At 52.0% G+C, this 14,399-nt stretch overlaps 1 protein-coding gene across 4 annotated transcripts in view; it reads right to left on the minus strand.

Annotated features, from left to right (window-relative positions):
• Positions 1-14,399, minus strand: part of TIE1 (tyrosine kinase with immunoglobulin like and EGF like domains 1) — a 69,464-nt gene that overhangs the window by 19,136 nt on the left and 35,929 nt on the right. For all 4 annotated transcript variants that reach the window (XM_084635983.1, XM_084635982.1, XM_084635980.1 and 1 more), the window contains 7 exons: positions 14,099-14,209; positions 9,007-9,162; positions 7,898-8,029; positions 4,065-4,205; positions 3,251-3,379; positions 2,319-2,464; positions 1,617-1,761 (listed from right to left, as the gene is read on the minus strand). In XM_084635983.1, the coding sequence (XP_084492109.1) occupies positions 1,617-1,761; positions 2,319-2,464; positions 3,251-3,379; positions 4,065-4,205; positions 7,898-8,029; positions 9,007-9,162; positions 14,099-14,209 (960 nt within the window). The remainder of the gene's footprint in view (positions 1-1,616; positions 1,762-2,318; positions 2,465-3,250; positions 3,380-4,064; positions 4,206-7,897; positions 8,030-9,006; positions 9,163-14,098; positions 14,210-14,399) is intronic.

Consider the following 14,399-nt stretch of genomic DNA (forward strand, 5'->3'; position numbering starts at 1 on the left):
CTCACAAGGGACCATAGGAGTGAACTGAACTGCCAGGAGCAGTGAGATTGCCTGAGTTGCTGGAGTTCTTAGAGGGGACCCAGGGGCAAGAGATGGAAAGATTCTACAGCTAAGACCAGTTGGAGGGTCGGCCAGCTACAAGCACACTATGTCCCATAACTGTGACAACGCCAATTGCTCCCCAGAGGCAGAGGGCAGCCCTGGACCTCCCCCGTGCTGAGCTCAGGCCTGGGGAGCCTGCCTTGGCCTGCGGGGAGATGGACGTCTTTGACAGTGGAGACTCCACCTCTCTCTAGTTCCTCTTGTAAGCGGAGTCTGAATGAGCTCTTCCCTAACATCTAGTGGTGAGCTGTGTAAAAAGACTTCAGGAGGTGATCTCATTTGCATGGACACACCCACCCTGCCTAGGCACTCAGCATGATGGGATTGCTTGCCCAAAGGATCACTTGTGGTTGATGCTGGATCCCCATTCTCCTTGTTATTGGGGCAGGAGTAATAAAGGGTTGTTATTCTTGTTGTGTGAATTGAGGACAGCAGAACTATACCTGGCATACCGCAATGGAGGGACTCACCCTCAACTGAAAAGCACTCACTAGGCAGGAGACATGGATTCTAAAACCCAAAGAGTAGAGGAAGGTTGTGGATAGGTATTTGTATTATGTAGGTCTGTTTAAGAGTCTGAAACACAATTTAAACCTTTCTGTCTTTACTGTATAATAAAAGAACTAATTTGGACTCAATTAAGAGTCTTGTTATATGCTACAGAGCTAAAATCATTGATTACTAGATCTAAGTATTAGATCTACTTTGGGACAGTGTTTATGGTACAAGAGACTACCCAGTGTGCACCAGCAGTGAGGACCCCCCCGCATTAAGAGCTGAAATCACTGAGAGCTGTGTTAAGTGGTGGGCCCAGAAGACATCTTGGTGAGCAGCTAGTAGAGAGTGTGGCCAGCAAGGTGGCAAGTGGCCAGCTGGGCACCTGGTGGAGAGGTGCGGTCAGCAAGGTGGCTGGCGGAGAGAAGCGGCCAGATCAGAGCCCTGCAGAGAGGTGCAGCCGGTAAGCGAGTGCTTGAGCAGCGGAGCATGTAAGGTGCCTCCTTACTCCCCGCTTCCACCCAGGGTGGGAGGTGAATTCTGGAGATGAACCTCTGGACTCTGGGGCTACACTGACCAAGGACAGCAACTGTGAGTGGGGTGCAGAGAAGGGATGGGCACGTTAAAGGGACTTTTTGGTTGCTGGACTTAAGACCCTGAGCAGAAAAGGACACTGCCCGACTTACTTGGGGGTGGGTCTTTTGCTCAGGGTTTATGTTTATGAACCTAGTTGTGGTGTTTTCCCAAATTAATGCTGAGTTACTCCTCTTTTTTTATTAAAAGTTTTTGCTGCACTCAGACTCTGTGCTTGTGAGAGGGGAAGTATTGCCTCTTAGAGGCGCCCAGGGGGTGGTGTGTAATTGTCCCAGGTCACTGGGTGGGGACTTGAGCTGGTTTGCATTGTATTGTTGAAAAGGAACCCCTAGATATTGAACCTGGCCCTTGTTGCTGCCAACTCGCATTGCCAGAAGGGTTACACTCTCAAACATCCCAGCTGTTCCCTCCCCTGCTCCGCTCACCTTTGACATTGACCTTGACTCTCCTGCTGTCCTGTCCCCCGCTGGTGGAAACTCTGCACTCCCAGAGGCCAGTGTCCACCTCGGTGAGCACTGGCACCAGGAACTCAGAGGTGGTTTTGTCTGTTTCCATGATGGCTTTAATCGACTGGGTGGGAGAGAGAAGCTGTAGTTACCCATCCTAGGGCCACAGGCACCAGGCACAGCTGCAGTCAGATGGGTAGAACAGAGATGGCTGGGGTGGGGCAGAGGGATGCTGCTCAGGTTCCAGGCCCGAGCAGGCTCACGTTCAGGTCTGCAGCCATGGCGCAGTAGATGGGGCTACACGGGCCTAGGGATTTGGGGCAAATACCAGCTTGGAGCCTGAGGTACCTGAGGGCAGCTGGACCTAGACACACAGAGCCCTGGCAGGGTAGAGGGTGGCACAGAGAGCCTCTCTTGGGAAGGGTGGGGGCCACAAGCAGCACCGGCGGAATGGGACTGGGGTGGGGAAGCACAGGGAGCCCCAGCGGGGTGGGACCAGGGAGGCACAGGGAGCCCTGGTGGGGTGGGGAAGCACAGGGAGCCCCGGCGGGGTGGGACCAGGGGGGGCACAGGGAGCCCCGGCGGGGTGGGACCAGAGAGAGAGGCGGCAGCACAGGGAGTCCTGGGAGGATGTGGGGGCACAAGGAGCCCTGATGGGGCAGGAGGAGGGGGGGCGGGTACCGTGAGCACTGTCCCATCAGCCTTGCGCAGCTCAATGCTGTCTCGCACTGGAGGTGGGTTGCCCGTGGCCATACAGCTGATCACAGGCTGGGAACCCAGGTTAAACTCCAGCTCTGTGTCCAAGTTGATGATCTGGGGAATCCGATCTGGGACAGCAAATAGCAGTGCTTAGCACACAAGCCCCAGTCCCCCTGAGCTCACCACTCTCCCTGCCCCTGAGCCAGAGGCTGCTGCAGGGCATCTGGGAGGCCCAGTGCTCTGCCCAAACCAAGGGTTTTGCATTGAGGTCCTCAAGGCAGCTCCGCAGAGGACCCCCAGTTTTAGATGCCCTGAAGAAGTGACTTCCCTGGGCTCTAGGGGAAAGTCCCAGCAAGGATGGCTGGTGGATCTGCCCCCCTTCTCCGCTGACACTGTTTCACTGCTCCTCTCCCAGGTCTCTTCCCGCTCTGGCGGGCAGGAGGAGCCAGCATCTTGTGCCCAGGCAACTCTCCACACCCCAAGCCAGTGCCCATGGGCCATGCTCTGAGCACCTCGGCTGGGCAGCGATGTCCCCCGACGGAGCTGGCCTGCCCAAGCGCTGGCATCTGATGGGCCTGCTCGCGGTGCTGCAGCGCTCTGCTCTCCCACCCAGGGCCAGGGTCCCACCCAGGTGCACTTTGGTGGCTTTCCAGCCGAAGGCACTGCCCTGGCACTGCCAGCCAGGGAGGGGCTTCATTAGCCTGTCTCTAAGCAGCCCTTTGTGGCACTGGGCAGGGAGCAGTTCCTGAGGTTTCGAGCACCCCCAGCGTTACAAGGGTCAGTAAGTGAGCAGTGGTCCGACACTGCTGGGCTGGGGCTGGGTGAACACCAGCGGCAGAGAACACAGCAGGCTCCTGCCTGGCAATGCCGGACCCCCAGGCAGATCATAGGTATTGCACTGAGGGCAGCTCTACCTGATTTCTCGCAGCGCTCCCCATGCCACCCTGATGGGCAAACACAGCCACTGAAGCGGTTGCAGGTACCTCCATTTTGGCAGTGACAATCCAGGGCACAGTCTGCGCCGTAGTGTCCAAGAGGGCAGGCTGGAGGGAAGAGCCAAGAGTTCACTGGTCAACACCTGGCAGCGGTTCAGGATTTTGGCTTGAGGCCGGTGCAAGGAAGAGCACGAGAAGCAACCGTAGACTCAGAGCCCCCAAGGCACTAATACTGTGTCAGAGCTAGGTGTCAGTGGCCCAGGGAGCCAGTCCTCACATGCCCTGCAGTCCAAGTGGTGATGTGTGCTCAGAGCTTTCTACTGTAGGCATTCTCTGCCCCATTCTCTTCCAGCCCAGCTGTGTCCCCAGGGATCCATTGTGGGGCTGGCCAGGGACAGGGGGTATGAGAGGAGACGGGGAAGCAGCAGAGAAGATTTGTTTGCTTCTTTCTGCTGCCATCTGAGCTGTGGAAGTTTGCGTGGCTGATGGGTTGGGGATGCTGTGAGTGCTTTGTCAGGGGGCTGCAAAACTGGAGACATAAGCTGAACTCAGCGTCCTTGAGGGAGCACTATTATATCCGGAATGCTGCACAGACAGCAGGGGACCCCGCAAGAGACAAAAATCACAGCAAACCAAAAGAGCCAAATGTATGGATGGGGGCTGCCTTGGCTCCAGGGGTTTCTCCTTTTTGAAACAGAAAGGTCAGGCCAACTCTGCTGCAGAGGGACCCAGTCTGAGGGTGGCACCTCTGTCGGGGAGGGGAGAGGAAGGAAGGCAGGCAAAGCTACTGTACCCGTGCTGCATTGTGACCCACTCCACCCGGAAGCGCAGGAGCAGCCGTACGGATCTGGCAGGCAGAAGCTCAGCCCCTTGCAGCCCTGGTCACTGCTGCAGTGTTCCTGGCAGTTACGGCCAAACCTCCCTTCCCTACAGGCTTCAGAACAAGACAATTCTCCTCATTACTCTGCTGCAGCCAGCACCGGTCCATTCACTGCTTTCCATTTCCACATGGCCTGCCCTGCCCCATTGAACCCAGCACTGCCACCCACCACGGCCAGGACAAGTTATGCAGCCAGCACAGAGATGCACTAACAGCTGATGAACTTACCAAAACCAACAGGGAATTGGGGAGGCCCCATGCCAGAACACGGCTGAAAACAAAAGTCTGTTGAGATCCACAAGGCAGAGCAGAGATGCTGGCCATTACTGGTGGGGGAATCCAGCCTCAATCCCGTGTAAAATACAATGGTATAAGCAGTAAGAGCAAAATATGTATTAGCGGGAGATGGAGAAACACCACTCACAGGGACAGGATAGGCAGACATAACTGCTAAGGAGATCTTAGCCACAGCCTGGGGCAGTTTTGACAGCATCAGAGACAAGTCTAAGCTAAATGGACCCAGGCAAGAAACAGCCCCAGCTACTGCACAGAGCAATCTTTCCACCCCAGTTCCATTTTGCAGCATAAAACTCCAAGGTGGAGCAGCATAAGTCAGAGCTGAGGATTTCTGCCATCTTGCTGGCACAAGAGATCTCAACTCAGGGGACAGTGAACAGATGATCTTTGGGTAGGGCCAGATACTATGAGAACCTAGTCTGCTGTGCCCAGGCCAGCAGGACTAGAGTCACAGAGTATAGGGCTAGAAGGGACCATTGTGATTATCTTGTCTGACCTCCTGCACAGCATAGGTCAGAGACCTGCCCTGAATCAATTCCTGTTCAAACTAGAGGATAATGCTCAGGAAGACATCCCATCTTGATTAAAAATTTGGAGCAATGGAGAATCCACCAAAACCCTTGTAAGTTGTTCTCACTGTTAAAAATTTGCACCTGGTTTCCAGTCTAAACCTGTCCAGCTTTAAGTTCTAGCCAATGGATCTTGATATACCTTTGTTAGCTATACTGATGAGCCCCCATTATCCAATTTCTCTGCCTTGTGTAGGTATTTATTGATTGATCAAGTCATGCCCTTCTCTTTGTTAAATTAATAGATTGAGCTCCTTGCTTCTCTCACTGTATGGTATATTTTCTGATCCTTCAGTCATTTTCATGGCTCTTCTCTGAACCTTCTCCAGTTTATCAACATCCTTTTAGCAGTGTGGGCACCAGAACTGGACACAGTATCCAGTAACAGCCTCACTAATGCTGTATACAGAGGAAAAATCACCTCCCTACTTGACAGTCTCTTGTTAATACATTCATGGATACATCCACCATCTTAGCTACTGCATTGCAATGGGAGCTCACGTTCAGTCACTCTGGCTCCATCCTGTGGAATCTTCCTCAGCATGCTGGGGAAATGAGGGAATGGAGAAAGGTCGCAAGGATCCCCTTCCCCAGTGTGAGTGGAAGATGCATTCTGGGTCCCCATCCTCTCTTCAGCACAACTTCAGACCCTTGGTGCTGCGATGTGTAATACAAGCCACGGCTGGAGGACCCCATCTGGCAAATACTAAACAGCTGAAGCTTGGAGTGATCCGCCCCTCCCCCATGGGTCTATGGTGATTGTGCACCTGCAAGGCGAAGAGACGATGAGATCACTATATTCTGGGTGCACCATGGAATGGAGCCTGAGCATTGTGACCCTCCCTCTTCATGGAGTCCCAGAGCCCGGGCTCCAGCCCAAGCCCAAACGTCTACACCACAGTTAAACAAGCTCTGCAAGCCTGAGTCAGCTGACACGGGCCAGCTGTGGGTTTTAATTGCAGCGTAGACATACCCTCAGTGTTCAGACTGTATTTTATTCTAAACCCTTCCACTCACGTCATTACAGTGCAACATCACAGTATTCAATCCTACATCTTTCTGCCTCTCTTTACTAGGACCTAGCTGGTAAAGAGATCTCCCTCTTTAGGGAGCCCTTTCAGGCCAGGCCACACTCAGCTCAGCCACTACAGTCCCCCCTTGTAATACTTCCTTCCTGGCTTTTATCAGGTTAGCCAGCTGAGGCCTAATTAGTTCCTTACTTCTCCATCCCCTCCTTCTGATTAGCTCATTGTTCAGTCAGCTGTCTTTGGGGAAACTAATTGAGGTTACAGTCATCAGAGTGCTGACCCACCTGTCAGGTCTCAGCACTCTGTCACACACCTCGCCATGAGCTCCCAGTGGGATACAAATAGGGCTACTGTGATTCTGGGATATAGAGAGCAGGGTGAGGATTTTACCTCTGTCATTGGTGAGACAGCTACTGGAATACTGCATCCAGTTCTGACATCCACATTTTTAAAAGGATAGTGAAACATTGAAGAGGGGGCAGAGAAGAGCCACAAATATGAATTGAGGGAGAATATGCCTTACCATTGAGACTTAAAGGGTTCAGTCTGTTTAGTTTACCAGAAAGAAGACTTGATTACAGTATGTAAGTCTGTTCAGGAGAAGAAAATACCAGGTACTTCAGGGCTCTCTTATTCAGCAGAGAAAGACAGAACAACAACCAGGAAGTTGAAACCAGAGAAATTCAAATTAGAAATAAGGCCAAAAATTAGCCACCAAGGTGATTTACCACTGGAACCAGCTCCCAAGGGAAGTGGTCAATTTCCATCTCCTGCTGACTTCAGATCCAGCCCGGCTGCCTTTCTGGAAGAGCTGCTTTACCAGACAAAAGTTACTGGGTTCAAAACACGGGGAACTGAGTGAAATTGTCTGGCCTGTAATAGACTGGAGATAAAACTAGCTGATTTAATGGTCCCTTCTGGCCATAAAGTCTATGAACCCAGACCCTCAGTGGGAGGAATCTTTAAAGGCATCTTTACAAAAGGATGGTCCCTCTGTCCCAGGATCTAAGCCCCAACTTCAGCACAGAGGGAGTCGAGATGACACACTGCCTCCCACACCCAGCAATAGCAGAGCCTCTTGCAGGAGAGGGTTCTCTCAGATCCCTGAAGGCTTCACAGCCCTTAACTGAGTGCCACTCTCAGGGGCAGGTAAGGCAGTTCCCTGCCTCTCTGGAAGAAATGGGGAGCAGCGCCTGCCCCCATCCTGCTAGAGGGGCCCAGCCTCCCACACAGGCCCAGGAGACTCACAAACAACAGACATTTGACAAAACAGTCAAACTCCCAAAAACTACAAACAGCCCCTATTGTCTAGAGCAGGCTGAGCCACAGACCTCCTTGATTCCATCCCCGTGTCAGACTGAGGTCAGCTCCAGCCCTGCATCACTGTCCCTGCCAAATGGCAGAGAAAGGGGAGAGGAAGGCTCTGTGCCTACTGCAGCTGGAAAATGCAGAGACAGGGAATCATAAAATCATAGAATATCAGGGTTGGAAGGGACCTCAGGAGGTCATCTAGTCCAAGCCCTGGCTCAAAGCAGGACCAACCCCAACTAAATCATCCCAGCCAGGGCTTTGTCCTTAAAAACCTCTAAGGAAGGAGATTCCATGACCTCCCTAGGTAACCCATTCCAGTGTTTCACCACCCTCCTTGTGAAAAAGTTTTTCCTAATATCCAACCTAGACCGCCCCCACTGCAACTTGAGACCATTGCTCCTTGTTCTGTCAGGGTCAGTGGAGGGAGTGAGGTGTTTATTCCCTTGGCCTGTGGAGTTTGGAGGTACCTATGCCCCACGACTGCTTACTCCTGCTCCAGAATGCACTCCTCCCACAGGGGCTGGGTGTGTGGAGTCCATACCTTTCTCACAGCGAGTGCCCATGAAACCTGGAGGGCAGATACACTCCCCAACACCGTCGTGGCAGATGCCTCCATTCAGGCAGTCAGGACAGTCCTTCTCACAAGAGGGGCCCCACTTCTTCGCTGCACACCCTGGGGAGAAAGCAGAGGGGGTTTGGGGCAGGGCCACACCACATGAAACTGTGGGAGCACCGGCTGCATGCTCAGTCTGCAGCTGAAAAATGAACCACAGCCCGACAGAATCCTAACCTCTGGGAATGCGAGTGCAGAGCCTCCACCCTAGGCAGGGCCAGGGCAACAGGACCCAGCATTCTGACAGCAGGAAATGCCAGAGGGGCCCGTCGCCAGAGGGGCCCGTCTCCCGAGCACACAAACCTCAGCTCCGTGGCACACACATGTTCAGCCCCTCCCAGTTAACATGGCTCTGCATGAATGCCTCACTGGCACCCCAAAGGGCAAAGCTGAGCCACTGCTCTCTCCCACCAAACCCCACTGCTCCCTGTTCTCTGGCACCACCCTTTGTGTCACTCAGGCGTGGAACCTGGTGTCACCTTCAATTCCGCCCTCCCTTGCACCCATGCATTCCCAGTGCTGCTTCCCTCTCCAGAACATTTCTTAGATTCCACCTTTGCTTTCCATCCACACAGGTGAGCTGCCCTCCAGGCCCTCCTCACCGCCAGTCCTGACCTCTGCACGTGCCTCCCTGTGGGAGCAGGGCTGGGGAAGAGCACGGCAAGAGCACTGTTGTATCGCAGCCATTTCTGGCTGCCAGAGGAGCCTCACTGGGCCCAACACAGCTTAGCTTAGAGCAGCATCCTGCACAGACCCTAGCTAGCCCCAGAGCCAGAGGCCGGCAAACGCGACGCACAGCTGAGCTCAGACAAAGCCAGACCAGGGCCCATCTCTGCTTGTCTGACCCCAAATCCAAGTCCTCCGTTTCTCTTGGGCCAGGTCCCAGCCTAGACTGAGCCCTCACACCCACCAGCCCCTTCTCCAGTGGTTCTGTTGTATGTCTGGAGCCTAGGCTCTGGCCCCACATGGCATTCCTGCCCTGATCCCTACCCCAGCCAGGCTCCAGACCCAGCCCTGAGGTCCCACAGCAATCTTACCTCTCACAATCAGCCTGTAGAAGGCACTTGTCAGGGGACTGTCCCCAATGAATGTGGCACTGTACACCCCATTCTCACTCAGACCCACATCCGGTAGGGTTAAGGTGAACAGTGTCCCATTTACTTCACCCCGGTCCGTTGTCTGGTAGTAGGTACCTGAATTAAGGAAAGAGGGCAAATGGCATCAGGTCCTGAAGTTACCCAACAGTGGAGCTGGCCTGAATAAAACCCTGTCCCCGTTTGTCCCTGTAGGGCAGCGGTTCTTAACCTTTACTGCAGCCTGCACCTCTTTGGTTCTCAAAATATGTTCTCGCACCCCTTATCAAAAATCACTGAAGTAGGTCAGTTCTTTAAACCTGTTTGTATATTACAGTAATTGTTAAAAAATGTGTAATGTTAATAAATACATAGGTTTGATGAAACGAAGTAGTTGTACTTAATTTGTGCTTAATTTGTGTTTTTGATGATTTACCTTCTAAAAAAATCTGGCATCTCTTGCACCCCCAGTGGATGCATGCACCCCAGGTTAAGAACCACTGCTCTAGGGAGAGCCAACCATCTGCAGCTGGGCAGCACCAAGGGACTCTGCCCTCTTCAGCTTGATGACCCAGACACATCTCGAGGATGTGGGTGAGCGTCAGGTCTCTCCTGGACTGTCCCTGCAAGGCCAGGCCAGCACAGTGAGCGCAAGGGCATGAGCTAATCCCTGGCAGCCAGTCCCATGGCCGTCTGTGGGGGATAGGGATAGGGATCCCAGAAAAGGCAGAAGTCAGACAAATGTGCAGCCTGACTCCTCCTCTCCCTGGTTAGTGAGGTGCTCCCTCCAGAGTAGGTCTGACCCCTACAGCAGCGCTGTCTGCAGGGACCGCATCCGGTGGAGGCAGTGTCTCTCAGGGTCCAGCTGCACGGCAGCAGGGTGCATGCTCTCCAGCACGGATAGACAGACACAAACTAGCTCTGTTCACACTATCATACTGCAGTGTAGCCAGGACTAGCAGAGGCCAGGGCTCAGGCTAGCTGCCCACATATGTAGCCCAGGGGGCTGGGTGGGTTTGTGCTCAGGCAGCCAGCCTGAGCTGCCAGCCAGGCCACTCCGGCGCAGCTACACTAGTTTTAGGGCGCTATCGTGAGCAGAGCTAGCACGTCTGTTTCCCCACGCTGGCAGACGTTGCGGTGTAAACCTACCTAAGAGAAGGAGGGTTCTAGAGACACTGCAGAGCGAGTGCCTGGAGCCTATGGCACAGTCTGGACCAGAAACTGCCAAGGCTCATCCTGCTCAATGCGACTGCCTTGAGTACTTCATAGAATCATAGAATATCAGGGTTGGAAGGGACCCCAGAAGGTCATCTAGTCCAACCCCCTGCTTGAAGCAGGACCAATTCCCAGTTAAATCATCCCAGCCAGGGCTTTGTCAAGCCTGACCTTAAAAACCTCTAAGGAAGGAGATTCTACCACCTCCCTAGGTAACGCATTCCAGTGTTTCACCACCCTCTTAGTGAAAAAATTTTTCCTAATATCCAACCTAAACCTCCCCCACTGCAACTTGAGACCATTACTCCTCATTCTGTCATCTGCTACCACTGAGAACAGTCTAGATCCCTGCTCTTTGGAACCCCCTTTCAGGTAGTTGAAAGCAGCTATCAAATCCCCCCTCATTCTTCTCTTCTGCAGGCTAAACAATCCCAGCTCCCTCAGCCTCTCCTCATAACTCATGTGTTCCAGACCCCTAATCATTTTTGTTGCCCTTCGCTGGACTCTCTCCAATTTATCCACATCCTTCTTGAAGTGTGGGGCCCAAAACTGGACACAGTACTCCAGATGAGGCCTCACCAATGTCGAATAGAGGGGAACGATCACGTCCCTCGATCTGCTCGCTATGCCCCTACTTATACATCCCAAAATGCCATTGGCCTTCATGGCAACAAGGGCACACTGCTGACTCGTATCCAGCTTCTCGTCCACTGTCACCCCTAGGTCCTTTTCCGCAGAACTGCTGCCTAGCCATTCGGTCCCTAGTCTGTAGCTGTGCATTGGGTTCTTCCGTCCTAAGTGCAGGACCCTGCACTTATCCTTATTGAACCTCATCAGATTTCTTTTGGCCCAATCCTCCAATTTGTCTAGGTCCTTCTGTATCCTATCCCTCCCCTCCAGCGTATCTACCACTCCTCCCAGTTTAGTATCATCCGCAAATTTGCTGAGTGCAATCCACACCATCCTCCAGATCATTTATGAAGATATTGAACAAAACCGGCCCCAGGACCGACCCTTGGGGCACTCCACTTGATACCGGCTGCCAACTAGACATGGAGCCATTGATCACTACCCGTTGAGCCCGACAATCTAGCCAGCTTTCTACCCACCTTGTAGTGCATTCATCCAGCCCATACTTCCTTAACTTGCTGACAAGAATACTGTGGGAGACCATGTCAAAAGCTTTGCTAAAGTCAAGAAACAATACATCCACTGCTTTCCCTTCATCCACAGAACCAGTAATCTCATCATAAAAGGCGATTAGATTAGTCAGGCATGACCTTCCCTTGGTGAATCCATGCTGGCTGTTCCTGATCACTTTCCTCTCATGCAAGTGCTTCAGGATTGATTCTTTGAGGACCTGCTCCATGATTTTTCCAGGGACTGAGGTGAGGCTGACTGGCCTGTAGTTCCCAGGATCCTCCTTCTTCCCTTTTTTAAAGATTGGCACTACATTAGCCTTTTTCCAGTCATCCGGGACTTCCCCGGTTCGCCACGAGTTTTCAAAGATAATGGCCAATGGCTCTGCAATCACAGCCGCCAATTCCTTCAGCACTCTCGGATGCAACTCGTCCGGCCCCATGGACTTGTGCACGTCCAGCTTTTCTAAATAGTCCCTAACCACCTTTATCTCCACAGAGGGCTGGCCATCTATTCCCCATTTTGTGATGCCCAGCGCAGCAGTCTGGGAGCTGACCTTGTTAGTGAAAACAGAGGCAAAAAAAGCATTGAGTACATTAGCTTTTTCCACATCCTCTGTCACTAGGTTGCCTCCCTCATTCAGTAAGGGGCCCACACTTTCCTTGGCTTTCTTCTTGTTGCCAACATACCTGAAGAAACCCTTCTTGTTACTCTTGACATCTCTTGCTAGCTGCAGCTCCAGGTGCGATTTGGCCCTCCTGATATCATTCCTACATGCCCGAGCAATATTGTTATACTCTTCTTGTCAGCAAGTTAAGGAAGTATGGGCTGGATGAATGCACTATAAGGTGGGTAGAAAGCTGGCTAGATTGTCGGGCTCAACAGGTAGTGATCAATGGCTCCATGTCTAGTTGGCAGCCGGTATCAAGTGGAGTGCCCCAAGGGTCGGTCCTGGGGCCAGTTTTGTTCAATATCTTCATAAATGATCTGGAGGATGGTGTGGATTGCACTCTCAGCAAATTTGCGGATGATACTAAACTGGGAGGAGTGGTAGATACGCTGGAGGGGAGGGATAGGATACAGAAGGACCTAGACAAATTGGAGGATTGGGCCAAAAGAAATCTGATGAGGTTCAATAAGGATAAGTGCAGGGTCCTGCACTTAGGATGGAAGAATCCAATGCACAGCTACAGACTAGGGACCGAATGGCTAGGCAGCAGTTCTGCGGAAAAGGACCTAGGGGTGACAGTGGACGAGAAGCTGGATATGAGTCAGCAGTGTGCCCTTGTTGCCAAGAAGGCCAATGGCATTTTGGGATGTATAAGTAGGGGCACAGCGAGCAGATCGAGGGACGTGATCGTTCCCCTCTATTCGACATTGGTGAGGCCTCATCTGGAGTACTGTGTCCAGTTTTGGGCCCCACACTACAAGAAGGATGAGGATAAATTGGAGAGAGTCCAGCGAAGGGCAACAAAAATGATTAGGGGTCTAGAACACATGACTTATGAGGAGAGGCTGAGGGAGCTGGGATTGTTTAGCCTGCAGAAGAGAAGAATGAGGGGGGATTTGATAGCTGCTTTCAACTACCTGAAAGGGGGTTCCAAAGAGGATGGCTCTAGACTGTTCTCAATGGTAGCAGATGACAGAACGAGGAGTAATGGTCTCAAGTTGCAGTGGGGGAGGTTTAGATTGGATATTAGGAAAAACTTTTTCACTAAGAGGGTTGTGAAACACTGGAATGCGTTACCTAGGGAGGTGGTAGAATCTCCTTCCTTAGAGGTTTTTAAGGTCAGGCTTGACAAAGCCCTGGCTGGGATGATTTAACTGGGAATTGGTCCTGCTTTGAGCAGGGAGTTGGATTAGATGACCTTCAGGGGTCCCTTCCAACCCTGATATTCTATGATTCTATCCTGGGAAGCAGTGACTCTGAAAAAGATTTGGGGGTCATGGTGGATAATCAGCTGACCATGAGCTCCCAGTGTTAGGCTGTAGGCAAGAGGGCTAATGCATAAACAAGGGAATCTCGAGTAGGAGTAGAGAGGTTATTTTAACCTTTGTATTTGGTTCTGGTACAACTGCTGTTGGAATCCTGTGCCCAGTTCTGGTGTCCACAATTCAAGAAGGATGTTGATAAATTGGGGAGGGTTCAGAGAAGAGCCATGAGAATGATTAAAGGATTAAAAAACATGCCTTATAGTAGTAGATTCAAGGAGCTCCATCTACTTAGCTCATCAAAGAGAAGGTTAAGGGGTGACTTGATCATAGTCAATAAGAACCTGCATGCAGAACAGAAATTTGATAGTAGGAGAGCTCCAGCGGCCAAAGGTCTAACACAAGCCAATGGCTGGAAGCTGAAGCTGGACAAATTCAAACTGGTGATAAGCCACAAATGTTTAACAAACCACTGGAACAATTTACCAAGAGCTGTGGTGGATTCTCCATCACTGGCAATTTTTAAATCATGGTTGGATGTTTTTTCTGAAAGGTTTGCTCTGGTTCAGGCTGGAATTAATTCAGGGAAGCTCCATGGCCTGTGTTATATGGGAGATCGGACTTGCTGATCACAGGGGTCCCTTCTGCCTTTATTAGCTATTAATCTCTTGGGGGCATGGCTCCCTGGGGTCTCCTGCTGGGGTGTGAGGGGACTGCTCACTAGGGTTGCCTTCCCCAGCCAGGGGAAGCCGCTCACTGGATCACTTGCCATTTCTTTTCCACAAGACATCTGTGTTCTTCTTGTGAAGGACTTTGGCAGAGAACGTGGCTGAGTCTGCAACGCTCACAGTCTGGGTGACTTTCAGTGGGACCAGGTGGGCTACAGAGAAACAGAGAAAGAAGGGTAAAGCTTAGGAGGGCATTTGAGTGTCCACAATGACTCCTCTTTCCCAAGAGGGGACAGCTGCTATGGAGGAACTGCCAACCCCCGGGACATCATTAGGACCAAAAAAAGGAAAAAGTTAACATGTCCTTCTATGGCACAGTCTCATGGCTGATATCACTGAGAG

Source organism: Lepidochelys olivacea (genome assembly GCF_965140295.1).
Source record: "Lepidochelys olivacea isolate rLepOli2 genome assembly, chromosome: 8".
Lineage (NCBI taxonomy): Eukaryota > Metazoa > Chordata > Testudines > Cheloniidae > Lepidochelys > Lepidochelys olivacea.